Genomic DNA, 27,468 nt, shown 5'->3' on the forward strand with positions numbered 1-27,468 from the left:
GAAAAGAGTCAGCAGCCGGGGAAACTACATGTTCCTGAGTCACTCTTTGAAAATCGGATCATCACCTAGAATATAAAAGAATCTGGATTTTTTTTTATACAGTCATGAAAAAGTTTTCACAGTTGTGCACAAAACTTTATCACATGACTGCATGAAGATAATGATGTTTCCAACAAATATGTTGAAAGTAATTCAGAACTGAAGCATTCGTGGTTCATCATATCTTGAAACGTTTAAGGTTTTACCAACCAAATGTCCAAATGAAGATTTAAAGTCCAGTGGTTCCCTCTGTGAATTGCTACCTTATTGTGGTGGAGGAGTTTGTGTGTCCCTGGGATCCCAGGGGGTATGTTATCTGAGGCTTTTGCCCTATGGTAGGGTCATCCATGGCGAATTGTCTGGTCCCTCACCCAGGAACAAACTCTGCCCGGGATGGGGTTAACTGGGCCACGCCCTGGAGCCAGGCCCAGGGAGGATGCCCGAGGTCGAGCGCCTGAGGCCAGGCCCAAGTAGTCTATGGGGCCTGGCCAGGCACAGTCCGAAGAGGGAACATAGTTTTTTGTCTTTATGATATTGTTGAGTCTTTTTGCCTTCTACAAAAGTCCTGTTTAGGTGTTAAATGAATGCAAAGACAACAAATTGCCCCATGAGGGAGCATGTGCTTCCCTCTGCTATGAGTTATTGTTTAACCGAGAGTTTTACAATGTGTGACCTTTCTGTTGAAACTTTTATAGCGGTTACATTCCTGTCTTTCCCTTTGCGTGCTTTAATATCTCAAAAGTGTTTTTCCAGGGATTAAAATAACCGGAGCCTCATCCATCTGCGATGGTAATGCTAAGGCTAAACAAATACGCGTCAGCTCTCCGTGTTGTTTCTGAGCTGCTTCTGTGAATTTGGCACTTAACTGGAATAAGCAGGAAATTCTCACAGGTCTTATCAGCGTCACTCCTATTGTAATATTTCAAAGATCCTTCAGCCTTGATTCACTCTAATGTGCCCCCATTAACACTCTACTGCGTCTCCTCACACCTCCATTGTAGTACATCGTGATCATTCACTGCCTGACACCGAGGACCTGGGACACGCAGTTTATGAATTGTAATGTAAATTCTCTGTGGGCGACTCCAAGCAAAGGCAGATGCGCACTGATCATAAATTTTACATCACTCACACCTGAGTGCAAACCAGTGTATAATTGAGGTTTAGTGCCCAACTTAGTACCTGTTAACCCCACTGGTAGAACTTTGTTTCTCTGACTCTATAGTCGTATAGGGGACTGAGCCACTGGATAAATACCTCTAACAGCCTTACAGTGTATGTATGTTTTCTTTTCTGGGTTGGATGGATGGAACTTTATTCAGTACCTGAACCTTGAACCTTGGGACTGAAGTATTTTTATTTTCTTTAACTTCAAATTCAAATAGCTTACACCTTTTTATACCCTTCAAAACTACTTACCTGCTTCTTTGTCTTCAGGCCTTCAGCAGTTATACCCTCCCATTTAAAATCCAGGTCCTAAAAGTTGGCTCAAATTAAACCAGTAATGCTTTTTTCGTTTCAGACTCAGTTTTGGTATCTTTTCTCTACTTATCATAGAATAAATTACACCTTCCTTTCTCTGGCCCTGCTTTAAAAGCTAACCTGATTCACATTAGGTCCATGTTCTAGAGTACTGATGGAAATCGGATAGCCAACAGAATGAGACCTGAATGTAACAAACCCACAGCAGACCCCAGTGCATGTTCATGCTTCCTGCCGGCGCCGCAACACTGCCGCCTCCTCCTGCTGTGTAGCCACCATCTCAGCCACCATTTGGGTCAGCTCCTTCCACATTTGGCCTAGTTGCAGGTCTGCTGTGTCCTCATCCTAGGTTTCGGCACCACTGTAACAAACCCACAGCAGACCCGGTGCATTTTCATGCTCTGCAGCATCTCTTTATTAATGGTTGCTTGTTCACACACACTGTTGGCTGCAGCTTTCTCTATCTCACTGCCAACCACACACACACTGACAACAACCACCATCCTGCAGGACCCAGTACTGTATTTAAGTCGGCGGGGCATGATTGCGGATGCCGTGCAGGTGCGTCCGCCTTCCCTGCATGGCACCGCAAGCCACTCCCTGCTACACTGAATAAATATTCCAGCACTTGGTGAGAGGAAGGATCTGTCAGTCTTTTCAGCTCCATTCACCTCACTCATGGACAAGACCTACAGACACTCATCCCTGACCCGGAGTTGGTACTCCATCTTTTCTAGCTGAGGAATCGTGGCTTTGACTGTGTTAATCCCACCTTTAAACCACCCCAGTGCAAGGTAGAGGTCAGCACCCGACAAAAAGAACCATGTCATCAGCAAAAGCAAAGATAAAATCCTGACTCTAACACCCTCCACTCCTCAACTGTGCCTGTCCACGTGTCCAAGTCTGTCCAAAAGTTAGGAACAGAATATTTGATAAAGCAGAGCCCTCACAAGAATGAGTCTTACTTTTTGTTGGCGGTGTAAACCCAGTCCTGTACAGCTGTACTGGGACCAGAAACTAATAAAGCTAAGCAAAGCTCACACTTCATGCAGTTATACAGTTTGCCTCACTCTCAGAGCACGCTGGCATGTGACAGGTGCAGCAAACAATTTCTGCCTTCTTCTCTTTGTTTGGGGACCGAACATAACACGTTTGTCAAGTGCCACTTGGATTAGGACTTCCAATATAGCAGTACTAGCTCTGCTTTTTATATGTCGAGTGCCCAGGTCACAGTCTGGCTGTCTCAGGTAGATCCGGTGACGTCCACAGTGTTCCAGTGACTTCCAGTCTGGAAAGTTCCTCATCCAGATCATGACTGCAGCTGCAAAACGTCTTTAACAAAGAGAGCCCCTATCCTGCATTGCTGGTGTATGACAATGAATTTAGGACCCATGGTAAACATGAGCAGAATAAATGGTTCCACTTGTTAAAATTTGATTGGTGAAACTGGGTGCTTTTGAACGGAGCACCCTGGGACCCACAAACATTTTTATTTTTCAGAAGACCTCATTAAAGGAGAATTGGAAACTAATGATTATGACATCATTAGGAACTAATGATTGACAACCTCAATCAATGAGAGTTCAGTTTGAACTTCCAAGTCCTTTACAGTGACTAAATTCATACCTTTCAGCAGCCTCGACCTTTGACCATATCGCATGTGTTACACTAACCGGCAGTTAGTTTTTGGGGTAAAAGCTGTGGAAAAATATATCTCCCTGTGTCAGTTATAACTTCCTTGATGTGTGTTTATTCTCGCCTTCACCAGAACATCCAGCACAGGAAGTATGCCCGCTGGAAGGCCACCTACATCCACAACTGTCTAAAGAATGGGGAGACGCCTCAGCCCGGGCCCATCGGCATGGGTGAGGACGAGGAAGCAGGTGGGACACACTGATATGGAACACACACACACCCCTCTTTCCCCGTTACCAAACAGTCCTCTCTTGTGTGAGTTCTCTTTAATGAATGCTGAGGCCAAATTCCTTTTGTGTGTGTGCGTGCGTGTGTGTGTGTGTGTGTGTGTGTGTGTGTGTGTGTGTATAAACCTTGGCTCTGCATTGTTTGCCTTATCAGGTCTGGGGCTGTAGCAGGAAAGTCATGCGGTGAAACTGGAGACGTTGTGAGATTAAAGGAGTGAGGAGAGTAGATTAGTCATGTGGTCTGTTCTTACATCCACAGTAAGTTTGTGCTTATGTGTGACGATGATTCAAATTAGCACAGTCTGGCTAAGAAAACTAAGAAAATGTGTGTGAAAATGCACCTGAGTGCGCGTGTGCCGCTAGGCTGTGCCGGATCTTTGTGTTCGTGTATACATGAGAATGAGCTGATATTTATTTTATTACTCTCGGTTTCCTCATATTGAACACAGATCCCTGACCTTTGTCACATTGTAACGTTCTGGCTGCTGATGCCAGGCTTGCACCATAAAACGTAACCTTTAATAGAAAGAAAGCATGGGGGAAAACGCCATGAGATCCTGGGGAGATTGACCGAATTAGTCCACCAACAAAATGACCACAGCAGCCTTTAAAGTTCACCCTGTTCTTAAAAGCAGAAATGTAGGGAAGGAAACAAACCCTTTTTCTAATGTTCGCCACTTTAGCTGCTGACATGGGATTTGCAATAGATTACGACCTCCGAATAATAGTTTTTGCTCAAGTGGCTTTTTAAGTGGTCCAATTTGCAGACCATCCTGCAACTTACAGCATTTGTCTTTTGGCAAGTGGTAATTCTCTGCCTCTCTGGGTTAAATCTAAACATCAGAATAGAAATGGTTTGAGCTGTTCCTTTTTTCTTTCCCCTACTTATGTGAACGGACTTCCTCCATGTTTCAGGCAACATGCGCGCATTCGCTGGTACAAAAGTTCGTTTTTCCTTGTATTCCTGTACGTCGTACGTTAAATTAGACATGCTACGGCAGCATTGGTCACTCACAGATCCAGGATACATTTTATGGTAACAGTTTTTGGTGTTCTTGCCTCATGGTTTCTCTCACCTTCAGAAACTTGCTTGATTGTTGCAGACTTGCTCAGTTCTCTGTGAAAGACATTCTTAATTGTAATTAATTAATTAATTTTTATGTGATGTGAGGGGTATACTTTCTCTTTGAAAATGTGCTTGTGATCGATGAGTTCAGGTCCTTCAGAAGGAATCGGACAAGCGAAGTGCGATTGTGTGGCTCGGCGTCTTAACATCTCTTGGGAGCATTATGTGATTATGCTAATAATTCCTAAACTCTGGTGACTTTATCTACAAGTCGATTTTATACCACGCCATCTGGACTCATTTTCAGATTGCACTCAGACTGCGAGAAATTGCATCAAAAGGCCCAGGAGAAAACACGAGTGTGTTTTGACATGAGCACCTCCGGGCCTGCACACGTCTCCCGTCCCTGCAGGGGAAACTCGAAGCGTAGTTTTCATGTCAGTGGAGTGATGTTGACGAATTCCTCGCTACAAAAACGACCATCTGCTCGGCCACGCCCGCTCAGTCCACATACACGCGGGCGTGCTCGACCGTGACATCACCTCAAAGAGCACTTATCTGCACTCGCATGTAACACACACACAGCACATTTACTTTTTCTTGTATTTCCGACCATGTCTGCCACAGATTTTCACGCTTTCCTCCTCTCCCTGCGGCGTTGGGGTCTCTGTGTCAGTGATGACATCATGATAGCGATATCATCCACCCTGCACGTATGGATGGTGTATGTGTGTGTGTTCCAGTGTTACTGTATTTTTTTGTTTTGTTTTGGGGTTTTTTGTTCCATTAGGATTTTATCAAGATTCCAACACCATTACGGTGTGTGTGTGTGTGTGTGTGTGTGTGTGTGTGTGTGTGTGTGTGTGTGTGTGTGTGTGTGTGTGTGTGTGTGTGTGTGTGTGTGTGTGTGTGTGTGTCCGTTTTCTTTCTGTCCTTTCTCACAGACTCACAGACAGCCCAGATGTTTAGTTTAGTTCTGTGTGTGTGTGTGTGTTGGAAAGTGAGCACATCTGTCTCTCCATCAGAAAGCATTCCTTTCTGATAGGATCACTTTTGATTTATTACTATTGTTGATACTCCTGCAAATACAACATGATTTGTGGAGTTTGTTTCTCTGTTTCTCCTGCTGTGACGAACATGTCAGCCATTGCTGGCTCCAAAGAGTGAACTTCAGGGTGCTCGCTCTCTTCACCGTAATGGTTAAAACCTTTGTGACTGTCTGCAGCTTAAAGAATCTATTTTTTTTTTCTGTGATTTGTTGGCAGTTGAATTAATCTTTGATGAGAGGTGGGCGGGGTCAGTGGCAGCTTTTGTGCACAAATAAAAAATACTTGTGCACACGGTTAATAAAAAACTGATTTAGCTGCTACCTGTTTCTGTTGCTGTGGGGGATTCCCCCAAGAATAAACTATGTCTGTATCGCCACATGTTTCCTTTGCCTTCAGATCACACAGGGTGGTAAACTAAAACAAATGAAGTAGAAATCAAACGTTTGACTTTTAGGAACACTCGGACGTGGATTCTTTGGGTTCGGTGTGCCGAACCGAGTGAATGCCCGCTGTTAATGTCAGCTGTAGTGATTAACAAAGGCCCCATATATTGTCCAGGCGTCGTTTATTTACTGCACTGTTGTCGTGGTAACTTTGTGAGATATTATTTCCACATCTCAATAGTTCAGAAATTTTTCACCCAGGGCAAGGAACAGAGGGGAAACTTCCCATGTGATAAGGTTGTTAGAACAAAGGAACGTGTTTACATTTTTTTTTTTTATTACGGACTTGACCTTTAAAGATCAGAGCCTTCAATTACAAGCCTCGTCTGGAACAGCTGGTTAAATTTCATGCGATGTTTTTCACAAATCCCTCCATATATTGTGTCATTTCCCAGGATTTCTCAAAAGGTTATGATCTCACAGCTGTTATTTACCTTAAAAGAATCACTTCTTGGAGCGAACCTACAAAATAAATCGATAAATGCTCCTCTGTTTTACTCACTGAACAAAAGAATCCATACGATCGTCAAACTCATTTATTAAAGCAGACTCGCCCGCCAGCACAGTCATGGTCTGTTTCACAGCAGTGTTACACAAATCCTGATCACATCGTGCTTCTTAGCCCTTTACCGCTGTCTCTGAGGCGCTAGCAGGAGATGATCCTGGACCTTATTTTATCATTACATGGAGACTCCACCTGTGAGTCTGTGATGTTAGAATTGTGTGTCCCCGTGCTGCTGGACATGCATGACAGCAGGCACCGGACTCTCCACTGATCCACTGTAAGTAGCTTAATTGATCTCTAGAGAGTAGTTGGACACACACACAGCAGAACACCAGTATACAAGCGGTCATTACAGGCAGATCATTGTCTCCCAGCAGCCCTGCGCCGACTTTCTGCTGGCTGGAGGAGGATGTATTTAGCAAGAGGAAAGGAAGGGATGGAGGGAATGAAAGGGTGGAGGTTTGGGGGGGTGGGTGTGGGGCACAGGGAGAAAACGTCCCGTGCCGAGTTGTTAAAAATATAAAGCATGTTTTCTGTCACCTGAAAATATGCTTTATATGGTGAAAGTTATTGAAACATGACTTTCATAAACATTAAAGTCAAATCGAACAACACAGAAGGTCGGTGTGTGTAAGGGGGGTCCTTAGTGACAGTTGGATAAACAGATTTTAAATTAAGGCCCTGTGAAGCCCACAAATCCATTCTGACAGACCGGCTGGTGTATAATACTAAGGCTACGTTCACACTGCAGGTCTTAATGCTCAATTCCGATTTTTTGATCAATCCGATTTTTTTTGTCTACTCGTTCACACTACAGATAAAATGCGACAGCAAACGCGCTCTAGTGTGAACCCACAAAGCGGCCCGCATGCGCAAAAGAAGACGTCACACACAACGCGCTCTGTTTAGACCCAGAGCAAACAGTATTGTTTGACTGATGGCCCTTAATATAGAGACTTCGGACTTTATGTTTCCTAATTTTTGCTTTAAGTTATTTTGTTATTTACATAATAATGTAAATAACCTCATAATTATCCTTATTGTTGTTTTAGAGAGGAGCGGTGCTTCAAAGGATAGTTGCAGATTTCTGTCAGAATCTGCAGATTATACAGTACAAATAAAATGTTCACGTTTCTCCAACGTTGTCTTCCCAACAGTTTCACTGACATCTATACTGGATGGCCAGGAAGCATTCACAATGTCTTATCGGGCGCTTCTCCAGAGCTGATAATTGGCGTCTGTCTTGTGTCAGTGACGTAAAAGACGGATTTAATGCGACATGACCATTCAAACAGCAGTCGCTTTCTAAAACATCGGATATGTATCGGATTCAGTACCACATACGAAAGTGACCCAGATCAGATTTGAAAATATCGGATTTGCGCCGTTCACACTGTCATACCATGATCGGATATGGGTCGCATAGGGTCAAAAAAATCGGATTTGATGCGCTTTCGCCTGCAGTGTGAACGTAGCCTTAGTGACACAGTTATTAAAGAGCTTTATAGGTTAGAGGCCATTATCCCTCCTATGAAGGATTCAAGTCAACAGTGGTTCTTTGATGCGTTGCGAGGGTTGGTGAAGTAAATTTAGAGACGGTTAAATCAAAGTGGAGCTGTTGTGCTTTCCCTAAGTTTCCCTCTCCAAACACTGTTTCAGGCTCTCAGACCCTAATATGGTCTTCTCAGACAACGTCAGCTACAACCTCCTGCTGTGATCAACAGGCAGCAAATCAGAAGAACCTTGGATGAAAGGGGGAGGGGCCAAAACAGCTTCTGGGTTAACTAATGCTCATCAGAAAATAAATGAGGATTATTTCAATCTGTGAATCGTGTCTAAATAATGTGATCCTCACCTCTTTAACCTTCACAGAAAAGACATTGTCTGTTCTTTGGATCTTTTCTGGAAGTCTAATGCTTGAGAACTTCTTGTGTGTTATTTTTATGTATGTATTATATGGCAAAAGTGAGAGAATGAATAAAACAAGGGAACAACAGGCAAACCCGGGACCTTGGTCCATGCTCCAATCAGCTAAAAGCAAACAACAGTCAGAATAAATGAGAACTGATATCCCACTGATAAAGTCACAAAAGCCATGAAAGGAGCTGGGATGGATGTGGGTTGCTAAGCAGCTTGCAGATGAACAACAGCTGTGGGCAGGCAGAAGCAGCTGAATGGCTCACTGTCGATAAGATTTTCATAGAAAGCGGGTGATAATGAAACTGGTGCTGTTTTGATGATTTTTAAAGGCATGAAAACTATGAAGTGTAATTTCTCTCAACAACTGGTCAGGAGTTTTAAGCAGGACTACAGCAGCTCGTGGCCTTGGCTGGTGTCCACGGTGGAAATGAGTTTGGGGATGTACAGGTCCTTATAAAGGGGAAAACATATTTCATCCAGTGCAACAGAAAAAGGCAATAAATAAATAAAATGAATGAAAAGAATATCATAAGGGACAAAAGCAGAGAAGGGCTCAAAGTAGTGCCTAAGAGCAGCGACCGGCCTCCCGACGCCAGCTGGAGGGCTGAGGGTCTGTCTGAAGCTATGCCGAGCTCAGAAACTGCTTTTTAACAAGTGCCCTTTGGCAAGACACTAAGCCAATCTTTATACCACAGAGCTGCACAGCGTCCGGCAGCAGGACAGCCGCTGTGGCATTCACTCACCCACTGCTGTAAACAAGGAAGCAGAGCAGGAAGAACACTGGCCACAATCTCCATTTACTCCCACAGCTCACTCACCAGTTTTGTACCAGCCTGATTAGATCGATAAAAGGGGATGGTGATAATATTGATGATGATGATGATGTGACTTGGTTCAGAGTGTGATTTGGGCAGCAGTAAGAGTTAATAGCGCTCATAGTTTGGCTGCTGTGAGCTCCCTGTCTGCTCTTCGGTTTCAGTTACAGAACACTTTGAATGAGCTACAGGTGTCATGGCTGCCAGGTGTTTATCATTCAGTGGTTTAGGGAGAGCAGAGAAAGGAAGACGGGAGTAAACAGGGGAACTTTGAGTGAAACTTCTGTTGATATAGACAAAAACTCATAACCACATAATGAGCTGCTGCCCAGTGTTAACACGCCTGATACTGTGTTTGTAAATGGAGTCGATACTTTCTCTATGATTGCACATAAATCTGTAATGTCTCCATTCTGACCTTCAGAAAATCTCCTGCTGGCAAAAAAGCTGATGCTGTACTTCACACTATGTTTCATTCATGGCACACAGCTCCACTGAAACCTTACAGTAGTGTGGGGAAAAGTGCCTTTCAGGATCCACTGCCATTCACAGCGAGATGATTATCACTAATTAAGCAGTTATAAAAAGGAGAAAAAGCAGTTCCACCTTAATTAATATGATCTGATGTGACTTTGCAAACTGACACTCTGAGAGCACAGAAAACTTTGAGTCTCGGATTTCATGTTTGACCTTTTCATTGATGTCCAGGGTGAAAATAATAATGTGTACTTTTCAGTTGACCCACAAAATCATATTCTTTGAAACTCACAAAGTGACATGAAAGAATATCAAACATGAATATTACTTAACTGATGCAATGTAAAATCTATTTGAAGAAAGAGTTATTTGTTATCCCAGTACTGCAGCGAGGGGTGAACAGTAATTAATCTGATAGATGCTATTAGTGCTGTTTAAGCAGTTTTACAAACATCAAACGGCAAAATAAACAAATAACAAACTAAAAAAAGAACTAAGAGTCAGTCTGACAGACTTTTCGAGCTGAAACCCAAAATCATTCCCTGAATAATCATAGCGTGTGTGTGTGTGTGTGCGTGTGTGTGTTCTTTAGGTGAGGTGTGGGGCAAACTGTGGTCGAGTTGATGCAGCTGTGGATTCAATTTAATGATTTCCTTAAGGAGGCTCCTGCTTTTGTGTATTCGTGCATGATTTTAAAGGCGTACCAAAACTGCTGCATTTACAGACTCATCAGTCTATAAGAAAATAAAGGAGGGGGGGAAGTGCTGTAATTGCCTTGAAAGGAAACTTTCCTCCAGAGGTCACACTCCCGCTGTCTATGCTGTTGCATAAGGCTCCTATAGATTTCAGTCCTATAATGTCTCCTCTGTAAGTCCAGCATAGCCCTGGTAGCATGCTATTGCTGCTTGAGCGCTGACTGGACCTTTAATGCTGGGGAAATAAAATTTAAAGTACATGAACATTAACAGAGTGTTGAGCTGTTTGGAGCACAGGCATAGGTGCACACACAGTTGTACACGTACAGGTGTACCAACAAAAAACAAATAAGAGATAAAAAACTTACAGACTGTAATATAGTTTATTCATATAGTTTTCAGTCTGATGCACAGATCGTAACAAATATTTGAGCATTGAGAAAGTGTGTGTGTGCGTGCATGCCACAATGAAGGGGTGTGGACGTTCACGGTTTAACAACTTAATGAAAGATGGAGCGGTCCAGCTAAAGTGTCAGATCTCTGCTTCATGCCCGTCTGCCTTTTTGTCTCTGATGCAGTAATGACACAGGCTGGGCTCTAACGTGGTGTCGAATCCAGCCTGTGTCTGCACATCTAGCCCAGTAGCTTAATCTCTGCAAACATCTCTGGCTGTCAAGAAGTGTTTTCTTTGTGTTAGGTGTGGTTGCTGAGTCTGCGGGCTTGCAGTCAGGACGTGAAATCACTGCAGTCTCATGTGTTTCACAAGGCTCTGTCCTTGTTTCAGGATTATTATTACTCTCTGTCGCTGCATGTTCAACTCTGACACCTTTGTTCATGACGTTACCTCCCAGAGTTCCACTCTGAACGTGAGTGTACAGGTGTGACAAACCTCAGTGTACCTGTTGCCACTGAGTGAGGGCTCGAAGGTCGAAGGCCACAATGAAAACAGCATTTACCGAAAAAAAAATAAATGGTGAAGTCACTTAAACTGTCAGTAACTCAATAAAGGAAATGTTCTGCTAACACAGAAACCATCAGCAGATGATCGGGTACAAATGTAACCTCTTCTTCACTAAGCACGCGTCACAGGTCAGGGGCCGGGCGCAGACATCAGAGTCTGTTTTACAAAAGTTACCAAACATGGTAAAAAAAAAAAGCTCAACTCGCTGTTTTTGTGTGACTGATAAGCATTAAGAGGGTTATCATCATTCATAAAAGCCAAGCCTGTTGTTTTGGTGAAGAGGATCTCGGTCCCAGCTATGTCAGTCTTACTAAATTTTAGGATGTTTTTGTAGTAATAAATATTCCATGTTCATGTAGAGCTTCAGTGTATGAAGAAGCAGTAATGTTGTTAACAGTCTGCTGTGTGAGAACAGTGTGTTTAAATATAAATGTGGGTGCTGGGACATTCAGACACATAGTGCCTTGTGTTTGTATCATTTTCCATTTTCTGCAGAACTTCCATTATTGTACTTCTGCTCTTTCATCATCAGATTTGATGGTGTATGATGGTGCATGATGATGTATGTGTTACCTTCAGTTTACACATATATCTGTTGTGTTAACTCCTTCAGTGCTATGTTACTTAGATCCAGTGATGTGTAATAATTTGTGTCTGTTGTTGTTGTTGTTTTTAACTCTCTTGAAAAATGAAGGGGATTTTTACTTTTGAGCTTTAGGGTGATGCGTAAACACTGTAAACCAGTGGTTCCCAAACTTTTTTTGCTGGGCCCCCCTTTGTTTTACATGATGGCGTGTGCCTTTTTTCACGTCAGGCTGTGCGCCACGTTATTGTTTACATGAGATGAATTGCAGAATAGCAGATAGAGACGAAATACTGTTACTGTTAATCTGACTGTCTTCAGGTTTTACACGCAGTTACTGTCCCTCCATTTACAAAGGCAGAGGCCTCACGGTGTGATTATTTTACGTGTAGTTTTCCCCCTGTATAATAATATTCAACATTGCTATCAACAAATTTTTTTTTTTAAAAATGCCTTTCTGTGCAAAATGGGTTTAAAAACATAAACAGCTGTGGGATACTGTTTGTCCGTGATTTGAACCGAGAGAACAAATCGTGGCAGGATCAGCCTGATATTATTTGTATCCCACTGTAACTTTACTGTATAAAGAGCTAACATCTCCAAAATGTCAGGAGTAGTTAGTCATTACAACAAGTGTTTGTGAACTAAAAATCAAGAATGTGGGATACTGTTTGTCCGTGATTTGAAGAGCCCAGCGCTGCTCCTGACGTAGGGAAGACCAATTCTACAGCGGAGACCTACCTTGGTACTTGTGCAGGTGAAACCAAAGGAAAGATATGCTTCACCATATTTTCTAGTCTTTGGCTTAGAATGAAGTTGGTTTGGAAACATATTCAGCCATGCTTCATCTCCTGCTTTGTGTTTCTGTGGGCGCCCCGTGCTAGCAGTGTCCAAGCATTTTGTTTTTTTTTTCTTTTCATACCGCGCCCCCCTGCCATGGCCCTGCGCCCCCCCTAGGGGGTGGGCCCCACACTTTGGGAAGGTCTGCTGTAAACTGTGTTTCCATATTGAATAAATGATGCTTAACGGGTCGATAACAGAAAATAAACTGGTGTAATGTAATCAGAGGAGTCAGTGGCTGGTGTAACGTCCCCAGTCCTGTGATGTGTTTAAAAGTGCAACAGAATACCAACAAACAAGGGCGATCAGTCACCTGCAGTCCTGCAGTCGCTCCATCAAATGCTCACACATGCCCCGCTGCACACTCCATCTGAAACCTTTTTCACTTTTAGACACAGAAACTTGAACCGAGTCTGAGGGTAAGCAGCATGATGAGCACCAAAGGCACTGGTTGTAAATGATCCAGGCTGATGTGAGCTACAAAGACTTTTCTTATTTCACGATCCGTCACTTACACTTCTATCCCTGTGTTTCCATTTTACCCTGTGTGGACATATATGTAGTTATTAGAGATTAGGGCGCAGTGACGGGATGGAAAGTGGTGAAATCAGGTGGGTGGATCTGATCCTGGCCACACTGCTCTCACGTTTCTTCGGCTGAGAAACCGCGTGCCAGTGAAAACAGAAATTCCTTCATGATCCACTGAAACTCTGAGATATGGAAGTGATACACAAGTGTGAAAGCAAAATGAGTTTCCATAAACAATGTTCCAGTAGTTTTTATTGGAGCTGCTGTCCATTGAAGAAATCTTCCTGTTTCACAGTTAATGACCCCCCCCCTCTCTCTCTCTCCCTCTGGTAGACGAGTTTGGTGCTGAAGGCTTCTCCGGCCTGGGCCTCTCCCACGGGGGTTCTTTTAGAGGCGGTCCTCCTTCACAGGCCTCCGAAGACCAGGACCACAGTTCGGTTCCAGGCCCCGCCCCTGGCATAGGTTTTGCTTCCGGTCCAGGATCAGCCCCATCGGGTCCTCCGACCACAAACTACAACAACATCCACATCCCACCAGGAGCCCACGCTCCGGCCAACACGCCGGCCGAGCTGCCGCCGCCTACAGGTACGACAGAGGTTGGCTGTGTGTACAAACAGCGTGGCCACATGTCAACACGCTGGTCACTCGGTTTAGTCTATAGCAAGCTGAGTGTACGTGCTGAGCTCTCCATGTTTGACACATGTGTCCTTGTCGAGCAAAACATTTCACTTCCCATTGTCCATCAGCCTCAGCTCCACGTAGACAGTTCTGCTGTCTTTCGAAAATCTCACAGTGGTTTTATGTCATTGTCACACGGCAGCATTTAGCTCAGAGGACCAATCAGATCTGTCCGTGTTTGGAAATCTGTGTGCAAACACATGAAAACAGCTTTCAGCTCTGTTTCGAGACTAGGTCACCACCGTAGTGAGCCAAACTCCGAGCGTCGATCGCACCTCGTATCAGCCTGCCGCCGTGCCTGCCACACCTCTCTGAGGTCACTACGTTACGATGCAAACAGTTTAAAACGCCACTATTAAATCCTGCTTCCTCTGAGCACACTGGGCCCGCCGTGCCTCTGAACATCGAGGTTTAACATGAAATAATAGCAGCAATTTAAAATTCTGTAGCTTTAAAACAGAGTAAATAATATTGTGCTGTACAATATTTCTAAGAAAGAGTCATTTACAGCAGCTGACTTTCAGAGTCTGAGAGACTGTAATTTGTCGAATATGGGACTTGTGTTGTGCAGCACATGGAGCACTTTATTTAAAGAGACTGTCGCTGCAGCAGACACACACACACACACACACACACACACACACACACAGTGCTGTTTAGATGTTAGTGGTCTAGCTTCATCACATGCTCAGTGAGGGTCCAGGTCTGTCCAATCACTGAAACGTGGATGATTAATTATAGACAAAAAACGTTGTGTTATATAAATGAATTACGATAATGATGCCATGATCACCTGACTGCTGTTTCCAGCGTGCTGTTGTTCTGCCATCATTAAAGGTCTAAACTAGAAGAGCTGCCTCTCTTGTCACCCGCCCTGTAATCCTGCTAATTTCCCCTGATAACACCGAGTATGTGACGGCCTCGCAATTTACCGGCGACGCTTTCAGTGACACTCCTCCCCGAGAGACGCATGTACACATGTTTGCTGGCGCAGATGTTTGCAGATGTTCTCTGGAGGATATAAAGAAGATAAAACTTCTCCAAAGTGAGATGTAATTGTTCCCTTATGGAAACAGCGTAAAGGCAAAATGTTGTATAAGAGCACTTGTCTAGGCACTGTTGCCACCTCATAGATCTGCGTGGAGGATTGGGTGTTTAGTTTTTTGCTTCCTGCGCAGAGTGATGGGGCACAATAGAAAAATAAACATTCACGCAGAAACCTCGAGTAATTCAAGGTGATTATAGATTACACAAGCTTCTGCAGAAAGAGCTGCACACACTGTCCAAACACACTTTCCCCAAACACAAACACACACACACAATCGGTCCACCGTCACCGCTGCACAAAGAGGAGCGGCAGAGGTGGACCTGCTCCTGCTGACAGACAAGGAGAGACTGAACCCTGCTGATAACAAAGCTTTTGCTCAGACCCATGTGATAGGCTGTAGCCCGGGTGTGTGGGAAAGAGTTTGGGGCTTTCCTCACATGCTTGGCTGAGTGCAAAGTTTAGTTCTGTCTCACTGATGATGAACGCTCAGGGGGACTTTTCAGAGGACAGCTCTGAAATCTGACAGGTTTACAGAGCAGCTTCGTTCCAAGGTAACCACCTGATCGCAGTGACGCAGCGTGTTGTTGGTGACGTTTCGTTCATTTCCACTAGGAGAGCATCCAAAGTGAAGCATCTGTTGGCAGCTTGGTCGTTTTTCAGACGCTTGATTGTGTTGTTTCTTGTCTGGATTTCTGCTAGCTGTCACTAAATATTCATATCTGTGCAGTCAGAGCTGAGATTGAGGCTTCAGAGATGTACAGACTGAAAAATAGGACGGCATCCAATAATCTAATGGGGGTATGTTGGGGCTGAAATACTGTGGCCTGCTGGGTAAAGGTCAGGAAGATGATGGATGTTGACCTGTCCATCTCTGGCACTCTAACGCAGGTGTTAGATATATCCATCCATTCGCTTCCGCTTATCCTTTTCAGGGTCGCGGGGGTCGCTGGAGCCTATCCCAGCTGTCATAGGGCGAAAGGCGGGGTACACCCTGGACAGGTCGCCAGTCTGTCGCAGGGCTAACACATAGGGACAGACAACCATTCACACTCACATTCACTCGCACATTCACACCTAGTGGCAATTTGGATTATCCAATTAACCTATCCCCCCACCGTGCTGCTGATTATTGATAACTGGCATAGTTATTAGAAATATAGTTTTGGCCATTCGTTACTGAGTATTTCCTTGAATATTTACCACAATCATAATTTGAAGTGTTTTTGTTGACCAGCAGAAGCTGTAAAACCTGTGCCTATGCCCCGATCAGTGCCCACTGTTGACCCCACACTGCTCAGCGCCCAGCAGCAGGGTAAGAAAACACACACTTACAGATGACTGCAGACACGATACACAACTGCTTTTCCTTCCAACTCCCTATAAACACAAAGCTCAGACTGCAGGCGGTTCACCTGAGTCAGAGGCTCTCTGGTGTCTGCAGGTAATCCTGCTTTCACATTGAACTGGTTTAAAAACTGCTTCGTAAAAGACGTCTCACTGGTTTAAGGCCAACAACCATTCCTGCTGCTCTCTACGCTCATCTGGATACCGAATGTTCCTATAGTGAAAATGCAAAAATGTGAAGTTGGAATAAATTCCTGAGACTGTTTCCAAACTTTGACTGCCTCTAAATCCAGTTTGAGACCCCGGTGGCCTCCGTTTAGCGCTCTCTACCAGACATATTGTATTAATATAAGGATGAAAAAAAGTTTCTGCATATGGTCTCTGTCTGTCGCTCCACCGCACTCCACTGGAATCATATTTCTGTGCACAGCTGACAAATTAAATAAAAAAAATCAAAGGTAAAGTGTGTTAGTGTGAGCTGAACTCTTCTGGATGAGCACCGTTCACCTGTAACTTTCCTTCATTTGCTGTTTCGATGATGTTGGAGAGTAAGGCCTGACACATCATTCAAAAATGTCCCAAAGAATTTTTTCAGAATAGTAAAAGCTTTGTTTTCCTCCTCTGTTCTGTGCACACATACAAAGTATAATTTATACTATTATAGTTATTTAATTTAATACATAGAAATTTTGAACTTCATGTGTTTCATTTTCCTTTGTCCTCGCCGCTGCAAACAGACAGGACGTTTTTGCTGCTGAGTCTTAAACTGAATCTGTTGGATTTTTCTTTGCCTATTAAACTTTTTATAAACACATGTGTAAAACTTGTTGATGGAAAGACGCCTCGAGTATAAACCAAGGAAGATGCGAACATGGCGAGCCAGAGAGTGAGTGGGAAGCTAACGGTATGTGGTTAATGAGTAGCACAAGAGGACTCGCATTAAGGAGCTTAATGGACTTTAATGATAGGAACTGACTTCAGACGCCGTCGACATGAATATGTTACACAGAGCGAATTATAAAGAGCAACATCTAACAAGATTCCCAGAGATTCACTCACAGCCTTGGAGTGTAATGAGTTGGAGCGTTTCATTAACCCCGCCGAGTACTTTGGTGATGAATCAGGACTTTGATGGCAGAGCCATTCATATTTATTTCTCAATTAAAAAGAGGACAGCAGCTAATCTGCCACACTGAGCCTGATGAAATGATGGAAGGATCGTTTTCCAGTTTCCATTACCAGGCTGAGAAACGGCGCTTTCCTCTTTCTCCTCCTGAGCACCAGGAGACATAAGATAACCAGTGAAAGTGGCACTCGAGGAGATGGTGGCCTCTGTCTGATTGGACCTCGCGCCGTTCGTCCGTCTGTCTGCCATCTAACACATCATTACGACCTCAGCACCGCCGCTTCGCCGCTGTCTAGACTGTCATTAGCTGCTGGCGGTCAGCCGCAGAATGAGAGGGAGAGGGGGAGCGTGGTTGGAGGGCAGGATGAGCATCATTCCCGTAATTCACACTTTGCTGCTGTTTTTAAACGCGTGGTTTCAAATTGTTTTAGAGAAGCTGCTCAGCGGCTGGCAGAGCACAAGCAGGTTGAGCTGAGCAGCTTCAGTGTTTCCATTCACCTGCTATTATGGCACAAACAGAAGAACCACAAAGTTAAAAAAAAACTGCTTCACAAAGGCTCTCAGTAAAGAAAAACCTGTGACAACAACTGAGAACAGCCGAAAAATAGGCTTTACATACGACAATGGCTCACGTGGGACGTGTTTAATGTTTGTATCTAATGTATTTATGCATTCAGAAGGGACACAGCGGCCTTCTGCTTTACTCTGTTCATGATAGTTACAGTGCAAACACAGCGTGATTATAGAAAAGTGTTTAATATATGCTTGTGTAATGTGTAACACATCACTGTGTTTATGAGCTGCAGATTAACCAGCTTTATTGTGACATCAATACATAAAGAAATTTAATTGAGACCATGAAGACCACTGACTCAACATAAACGATGGGCATAGCTACCAGCAAGGATAAATGAAGCAGGTGCACAGGCTTAAACCTGCCCACCTTTATACAGTCAGTGATTACGTGGCATTCATGCAGCAAGCAAAAAGTAAAATGTTTGCAGAGGAATTGTACGCTGCTGCAGTGTGCACAGTGCAGCCATAGAGCATATTATACCATATAACCTTAAAGACTGAGCAGGTTGCTTAGTCAGCCAGTCATGCATAAACTAGCATGATAAAAATATTCAGTCGGCCGGCTCAGCAGCAACTTTATGACAAATCACTGAATCATTCAAACTTCAGTTTTCTGTCAAGGTGAGTTCAGATGTTCTGAATAAACCGTGTGACTCGGGCAGTTAAACTTTTGTCCAATCGCTGTTATAATTAAAATGAAAAAGCCTTTTTGATGCAGCGCATTAAGCCTCAGTCCAGGCAGATAATGAAGAAAAATGGAGCTCGTAGCGCTCCGTTAAAACTCGTCAAAGACTCTGAAATGAAGATGCGGTGAAGAAGCAGGTGTTTCTTTCCGGCAGCCCTGAGCGTCTCCCCTGCAGCCGGCTCAAACTTTTTAATTCAGTCAGTCTCCTCTTTTTTTTCTTTGAGTTTACGTGTGATGTAACAGAGTACCATTAATCTTTAACCCTTAAACAAACTGTCACTCATTTATTTGACCACTGGCATGATTTTGTACGAGAGTTTTACTGCAGCGTTGAAATGCCATTAAGATATCAGAGCTGTATAGTTATCAGCTAGATTTTTTTATGTTCCACTGACTTACTCTGGGCCTCTGTAAATGCACCAGGGTTAGATTTTACAGCACGCAGTCGTTCCCGATGAGCACAGGGACTAATACATCCATATACATCCCCATTCATGCCAGTTTCCATAGCAGTAATCTCCCGTGTGTGATTTATGGCTCCTGGTTGGTGTCTGTTTGTGTGGCTCTTTGGCTGGGCAGGGCGATTGTGAGAATTTACCATTGTGCACAGGTAGCAGCATGAGAAGCACAAAGAATATCTGCACTGGTTTTCAGTTTTCATTGATTTAACCCTCTGGACGAGACTCTGGGAGAGCAGAGTGCTGCAAATGTAAATAAATAATATGAATTCACAACACCCCAAAGATGTGTCACTGTAACAGAAAACAAAACCAGTGAAGGAACAAAGAAACATAATAAGATCTAGAAACGGCGTCAGTCAGTAACAGGAACGTTTCAGCTGGGGTCCTTCCTGGCTCACCTTCTGAAAACTAATTGATTTCTCATTATGAAAGCTGTCAGCTCGTTTCATTTACTCTTTTTATTTCAAGCAATCCTGCAGTTAATGACTCCTGAGATCATTTCTTATTTCGACCACCTCTCCAAACACCCCTCTTCAAATGTCTCCCTCCACGTTAAGCGCTGTGGTCTCTGGTTTTTCCACGTTTCCCCCTCCTCTGCCTCTCAGGCTCTTCTAGTTGTGGAGTATATGCAGTCAGCATATTTTCCCAGTCTTTTCCCAGCTCAGAGAAATCAGCCAGGGGATTAGAAGCTTATGGTGAAACATTATTCAATCATTTCTTTCCCGTTCTTCTCCCGGACACTTTTAAGAGCAGAGGAGCGTGTTTTACGAGAGCCGCAGAGCCAAGAGAGATATTATCTGTTGATCTGTTCTTTCAGCCTGCCCTGCTTGTCAGAGACTCTCAGAGGTCCTTTATGGAGGCGCCCACCATGTTAATGTTAAAGTAGAAAACTAATTTGGTGTTATTATTGTTTCATATGCTACACATTAACTGTGCAGAAGAAGCATTAGCTGGATGGATCTGTAGATTTATTCCCTCTGTTTAATGGAAGAAAAGTCTTGCTGCGGTCTGTATGCCCAAAAATACACAAGTGACCTCAGCGTTTAACTTTCTCATGTTTAAGGAAACTCTATCTACACGCAGGATTTTAGGAGGCCACCTTCAGGACAACTGCTGAGGACAGTTTCCATCTTAGTTTTCATCTTTTATGTGACAGGAAGAGGGTGGATGCATTTAATGCAGTTCAGTTCAGTTTTATTTAGATAGGTGCTTGATATTGTAAGGTGAAGACCCTACAATACAATCACATGACCCATACGAGCCAAGTGCTGTGGCAACAGTGGGAAGGAAAAGCTGCAGAGATTTGCATTGTGGGTAGTGGATATTCAAGACTTTGTGTTCAGACAGGCGCTCAATGCAGATGATGTGCATCATTTTCCACTTGTGAAGAAACTCGAAGGGAGTGAACTACAGACAGAAACCGTTTTTATTAAGAGTGGAATTGAGTGGAATCTCCAAGTGAAATCTGCTCATTCACCATGTTTTATGGTTTGTTAAATTGATTTTTTTTTCTTTGTCCATAAGAGACAGTTATCGCCCTTAGACTGTGCAGATGGTTGGATGTTTTATCACTGCTTTTCTGTGAGACTGTTTTATGAGTACAAAGTAGATCCAGTGACAGCTGCTCACTGTCACGTCTGAGGATTGTTCAGAGAAACCTGGTTTCTGGAAACACCCTGTAAATGGAGGTTCACTATGTCCGAACTGTCTAACAGAAATATGTAGCGCATCTTAGATCATCTTTGGATTTGTTACCATGGTATGGTAATGACTTGAGCCTCGTGCCCAACTCGGCAAGTATGGACACGTTCGTGTACATTTGTGGACTGTGATTTATCATTGTGATGTCAACAGTGTCGGTCAGTCACCTGTAGAATCGGTAAACGTGTTTAAAAAGCAAAATCCAGAAAATTCTGCTGAATATTACGTGGCACCAAAAACAACCAAGGTGCTGTGTTCATTTGAAGTAATGTTGATATTTACTTTTCAAACACAAAAGAAAAGAAGAAGAGAATCAGACCAGGTCCCTGGAGTGGAGGTCGTAGTCTTGACTCTCTGTCTGCAGCATTCAGAGCCTGCAGTAACCTGCTCGTGTTGTCAGCAGTGAGACTGAATATTATTCGTCAGAATGCGTTAACATGATTCGATTTTGCGCCGTCAGTCATTTCGTGGCTTGGAGACGTGTCCCGTCCAAGACCACGTCTCGTGGTCTGTTTGCAGAGCAAAGCGTAGAGCGAGGAGAGCGCAGCAGAGGCCTGGTTTACATTAAAGAGTGTCCTCTGAGGAGGGAAGGATTGACTGAGGGAGTGAAACATCCTGAACAAGTAGAGTGATGAAAGAGGGAAAAATGGAATGATCGGGTAAAGGCTAGAAGAGAGATGATGGGACTCCAAAGGAGCCAATCGACCACCCGTAGATGCAAAGAGAGGAGGGAACAGTTTCAAACAAGAAAGCAAATCAACAAGGGAGCAAAGACTCTACATAAATGTCAGGGACTCTAGGAATGGATTCTTTCAAGATTTTATTTGTATTATTGTGTTGAAATTTCTTGCTTTTTTAATGTCTACCGATTTTGCAAAAATAAATGAATTGTGACTGGATAGACAGTAAAATCAAGGATAGACAGGTAAGAAGCAAAAGATCATGAACGAGAAGAAAGTTAGAATATAGTTAAAACTGGATGAATCTGATGGCTGGAGGCAGTTTGTACAGTATGTGTTAATTGGACTGGTCACTGATCTGTTATGACCTGTAACCTGTCCTCATAGAGCTGAAATGGTACGTCCAAAGAGTCAAATCTTTATGCCTCTGCAGTTGTTTCCATCTTTCCCTGCTTCGTGCTGACACAGTGACCCCATACTTCATAAAAACAAGTTTGTTTTTTTTAAGTTAATAACTTGAACTCCACCCATCTCACAGCTGGAGCAGCGACTGTGAGCCATTTTCAGTCTGAAACCTCACAGAAACTTTCAGTCTGATATCAGCTGCTCACCCTACATTTGTGTGGTCAGGTTTCTTAACAATACAACATCAACCTAATTTTCCAGAGCAGCAGCACAGCTCCAACAGCAGTGCTAAAGGACCAAAGTTTCTGCTGGTAACCGGTAAGCAGGGACAGACGGTGGAACATATCCGTGTCCATGACCAAGCTCCAAAATCGTCAGAGAGGTAGAAACCAAACAACCGTTACTCCTAGCTGGAACAATCAAAACATGCGCTTAAACATTGGGGAGGAAGCATCAGAGGGGCAAGTAGAAGAGGGCAATAAAGGTAAGGGAAAGAGAAACATGCTCTGAGCTCATGATCCAGTTTCCTGGAGGCAGGGTCTTTACAAGGTTGGGTTTTTTCTTTTCCCCTATAGAATACTCTGGAGTCCTGTATGTGAAGGAGGGTCTATGTATCCTATAGTGTTACACCCACATTAAGAGCTGTGTTTTCTTCAGGCTGAGCTGTGAGCCCCTAGAGACTCTGATGGGTGGAGGGCCAAGAGTGGAATATGCTGCAAATAAAACCCCAGCTTGCCTTTTTTCACTGTTCTTGTTGGTTAGAGAACATTTTTGAATTTTAGAAGAAAAAACAAACATCTTTTTGTCACTGCAGGCTTGACCTTATAGATTCAGTAACACCTACAAATGAAACCAAAGAATAAGCTGTGAAAATATTTTTAGATCTAAAAAATCATTGTTAGAAAGTCGATCACAACTGTTTACTTAACCCACGACGTGTGTGTGTGTAGGTTAACAGTTATCTTGGAAGCTCAATCAATCTCTGCTGGGTTCCTCAGGGATCTGTCATCAGGCCACTGCTTTTTATACTGTACATCAATGACATGGCTGCAATGTCAAAGTCATTGAAGGTCATATTGTTTGCCGATGTCACACACCAGTGTGCCAGGGAAATAACGTGGAACAACCTCTGAATGAAGTAGAAAATTATCTGAAGATGTTCTTTGACTGTTTAAAAATTAATTAATTAATTAAAACAAAACACAGAATGTCATAAAATTTCACAATATTTGGAAATCTTAAAAATTCCACCACTGTGAAACGGAGTATAAATATTAAAATTAGTAAAACCCATCTGAAATAAGAATTTTCAAATGATCCTGGATACTCAATATTACTCATATCTCAGGAAAAATATAAGAAAGCCAACCTTTATGAAGTTTCAGCTATAAAGACTATAAATAAAACCGTGAACCGTTAAATTTACTTTTTATTAGATTAACTGACTTTGAGAGGAATGCTCGTGTTCAACTTTAATATGGGAAATGTTCATCTCTCCGATCGAGCCGTCTCAGTGTGAGAGTAACTCAGCTTGAAATCTTTCTTTAACTTCTTTATTTTTTTGACGAAAAGCAGTCGGTCTCGATAAGTTTTGAGCTTCTACCTCCTGCTGTTTGGTAGTTTGTACACAGGGTGTAAAACTTTAGATTACTTAGTGTTTCGGTGTGTCGGGATCTTCACTTTTACACTTCTTTTGTTCGTGTTTTCTTTAATTGCTACGCAGAATAAAACTAAACTGAGTTGGGTCAAAACCGGTCAACATCACATCATTTTTAATATTTTAGGTAAAACGACAAAGAGGGGAGGACGGGAGAGGATGATAAGAAAAACCTGATTCTTTAATTGTTGAGATTTAAAACAAAAGATCGTGGACAAGTTTAGAGCAAGAGGCTGAGCGACATGATGATCTCACAGGGAGCGGTTTATCTCCGAGGATCATGAACTTGTTACAGCCTCACATCTCTTTATTAAACAACACACAGACGCTGTGTCTCCTCCCTGACGCCTCCCCTCATCGGGCCGATTACTGATGAGTCTTTATTTAAATACATTCTGATCGCAGAGATGAATTACCCACAATCCCCTTGACACTGACAGACAGTGATGGGCTGACGCGGATCACAGCGGGACTTCGAGTGTTTTAAAGGCAATTTAAGTCAGAAATAAACTCCGAGCAGAGCAGAAGACTCATGCTGTGCTTCGTTTCTCCAATGCTCACAATCAAACACACTTTTTTTGTGCAGCAGGTCAGAACAAAACGGACGACAACTGAAACTTACAGGAAATTGGTAAAATGGGATGACAGCGGCTTGATTATAACCCCCAGAAAAAAAAAATTTTTCTTATCATTGAAACTTTATTCAAAGCAGCAGTTGAACAAAACTGAGTGGAGCTGCTGGAAACTTTAGAAAAATTCCAGCTATTCCTGAATTCATCCATTCATCCATCGTAGGCCCAGCTGTAGCTCAGGAGGTGACCCTTCCTGCTGCAGTCTGCATGTTTCTGTGGCTTAGATATTGATCGCTGAGACAGGAAGTGCAGAGACGTGCTCGTATGAGTAAATGAGGCGTTCGGTATAAACAGCTGTGACTGCAGGGGTAGAAGAGAAGAACCGTTCATTTACCATGTTATCCATCCATCCATCCTGTGTCTCACACAGTGGCAGTAACACAAGTATTGTTATATGAGAAGAAATTTGTAAAATGAATCTGTAACCTTTAACTTTCAGGGTTTTTTGTTGTATAGCATCAGAAGTAATAACCAAATACTTCAAGTCACTGTAACACTTGTGGGACATTTTTTCCATGTTACAGATAAAGTTTCATGTTGGGTGTGATCATAGAGTTGATGTTATCTACATTAAAGGGATCCTTTGCTGTTTTCCTTTCTTTTGTCTCCTTTCCTAAAGCCACCTGTAGCTAAGGAAACTCAACAGTTGCTTGTGCAGATCTGTCTGTCTGCTGTTTGATGGAATGTGCCATGGTTGGCATCAATCCTCCCCTTTGTGTTTCTCAGTAAATCAGTCTTCAAGCGCGATCGGCCCTCAGAGCTGCTCTGATTGCTTTGTAGTTGTTGTACATTATATCTGATCTCACTAGTTTCCTTCTCTCTGCCCCCCTCCATCCTTTATCCTCCTGTCATTCCGCTCTCCCTCCCTCCAGGCGGCATCCAACTCTCCCCGGAAGACTTCACCAAAGCCCAGAAATACTGCAAGTACGCCGGCAGCGCCCTGCAGTACGAGGACGTGGGCACGGCCATCCAGAACCTCCAGAAAGCCCTGAAACTCCTCACCACCGGCAAAGAATGAGGCCCTTGTCCTCCTGCCGGCCCACTCCTCCATCCCTTCTTTTCTCTCCCCCCCCCCCCTTCACTCCAGCAGCGCCACTCTATCCGTCACTGATCCGGCCCAACAGCGAGCTGAGGATGCAGCTCACTCTCTCACTCACACACACACACACACACACACACACACACACACACACACACTGAAGAGGGCCGTTGAGCTCGCCATCAGACGAGGACACAATGGAAATCAGCGTTCAACAATAGCTGCCTGTGTGTGGCTGCGAGTCGCACTGATTGACAGGACAACAGTCCGACGGCAGAACACGGCGACTCTGACGACTGACGCACATCACAGCTTCATCATTGGTCTGAGAAGACAGCAGAAGGTCCTCGGGCTGCCATTTAACATCACGGAGCTCGCCGCGTACGCATCGGTAAACCGTTACCATGGAAAGCAAATCTCTGAAACATCACTTTTTACAAAAAGTACAAAATAAGTCTGAAATCATTCTGTTCAAACTTTAAAGAGAAATAAACAAGAAAATGAAAATGTTCTGCTTTCCTGACACTAAACTGTGTCACAGGCAGAATGACGATTTAGGAACTCGCAGATCGACACAACAAAAACAGCGGAAATATTTGGTTTGAGTGCAGCAGGCTCTGTTTGTGTTCTGTGTATATGGTGAGAAAAAAAATGTTCAACTCGAAGCTCGAAGTAACTTTAAGGTCACAACATTCAACCTTTTTTCTGCTGACACAGCATTAATGACAAATAACAACTGTAAGAGTTTCAGGGGCCAAACTAAATTAATTGGCGGCTAGATTTAAGTAATTGGGGGGTTTTTTTGTTGCCATTTTTCCTGCAAAATTACCCAAAATCATCAGAGATTTCACGAGTGAGTCCATGTCACGTCTTTTCTAACTGCGACGGAGGGCGCTGAGTGATCTCGGACTCGATCAGCTCATCTTCTAAGTGCAGCTTCGAACTTCACACAAGTATATAAAAAAAACAACCTAAATGTCAATCTTCCCATCACACAATAAAACTAATAAGAGTATTCCTCAGAATGCCAAGAGTGTGAGATGACACGCGACAGACGCTGAACGAGCTATGCTCGTTTTCAGACGGCCTTCAGCTCCCTGCTTCAGGTTCTCTTCTTCTACGATATCAGAAAGGAAAAAGTGTCTGTGTCTGAATCACTGCTGTCGGGATGTCTGCGACTGCTCGCTGTGATTGTTTTGGCTGTTGGCGTTTTGCTCTTCTGTAACAGAAAACTGTCTCATTTGTGTCACTGTCAAACGGACGCTGTCCTGATATTCAGTGATGCAGAATAAATGGAGGCGGCGAGGCCTTGGGGCAGCGTGGCTATCGGCCTTCTGACTCGTCGTGTGGCCGAGGAGGCGGAGGATTATCTCCTGAAAGCTTGTTTCATGTTGACATATCACTGTGTGTGTGCTGGTGGAGATGGGGGGTGGCAGTTGTTGTTTCAGCTTTAGTTCTTTTCTCTTTATTTAATGTTAATCATTCTTGGTTTGTTTGAAGGTTTTCAGAGTTGCACGAAGCTTCTGTCAGAATCAGTGATTTACAGCAATTTGAATAAAATGTTGGAAATGCGCAGCAGTGTTGATTCTTCCTGTTTGTGTTTTATTCATAACTGATGTCACTGTGTTGGAAATGAAAGCATGTGTAGCTCAAGCCCAACAGACGTGCAGCAGAATGAGCTCCATGTTAATGAAATCTGCATCTTTATAGTAGGACCAGATGGAGCCTGCTATTAGCTCAGCGCTGTAAAGATCCTCCAACACTGAAGGAAAACCCTCGAAGCCTGCAGACGGTGCTCTGTGGTCGTCTCTGAGCCGCCCCTCGGGGAGGACCCATTTCTTCAAAAGGAGGCAGCAGCTCTCGGCTTCTTCTACTATTAGTCTCATTTAGCTAACCATCACAAAGAGCAGCAACACAACTCAACAGCGTAGGTCTTTTAATCTGCTGCCGGTGACTGAATAACAACTCCAAACACCCGCTCCAAAGGGCTGCAGACCAACCACAGGTTCATGTCCGCTCACAGGTTCGAGGACACGTCTAAATATTGACCACAAATCTACAGCGAAGAAAATGAGGAATAATTCACGGCTCGGTAACAGCAGAGTAAAAAT

General features: G+C 43.5%; 1 protein-coding gene across 3 annotated transcripts in view; it reads left to right on the top strand.

The window, feature by feature from the left end:
* The window catches only part of vta1 (vesicle (multivesicular body) trafficking 1), a 65,102-nt gene extending 38,172 nt beyond the window's left edge, over window positions 1-26,930 (top strand). The window contains exons 5-8 of one of the 3 annotated variants that reach the window (XM_004561086.5): window positions 3,290-3,404; window positions 13,659-13,910; window positions 16,286-16,363; window positions 25,191-26,930. In XM_004561086.5, coding sequence (XP_004561143.1) covers window positions 3,290-3,404; window positions 13,659-13,910; window positions 16,286-16,363; window positions 25,191-25,336 — 591 coding nt within the window. In that variant the 3' untranslated portion in view covers window positions 25,337-26,930. The remainder of the gene's footprint in view (window positions 1-3,289; window positions 3,405-13,658; window positions 13,911-16,285; window positions 16,364-25,190) is intronic. The other 2 variants (XM_023152704.2, XM_004561087.5) reach the window with 2 other exon arrangements.
* The last annotated feature ends 538 nt before the right edge of the window (window positions 26,931-27,468 follow it).

Source organism: Maylandia zebra, linkage group LG15 (genome assembly GCF_041146795.1).
Source record: "Maylandia zebra isolate NMK-2024a linkage group LG15, Mzebra_GT3a, whole genome shotgun sequence".
Classification (NCBI taxonomy): Eukaryota; Metazoa; Chordata; class Actinopteri; order Cichliformes; family Cichlidae; genus Maylandia; species Maylandia zebra.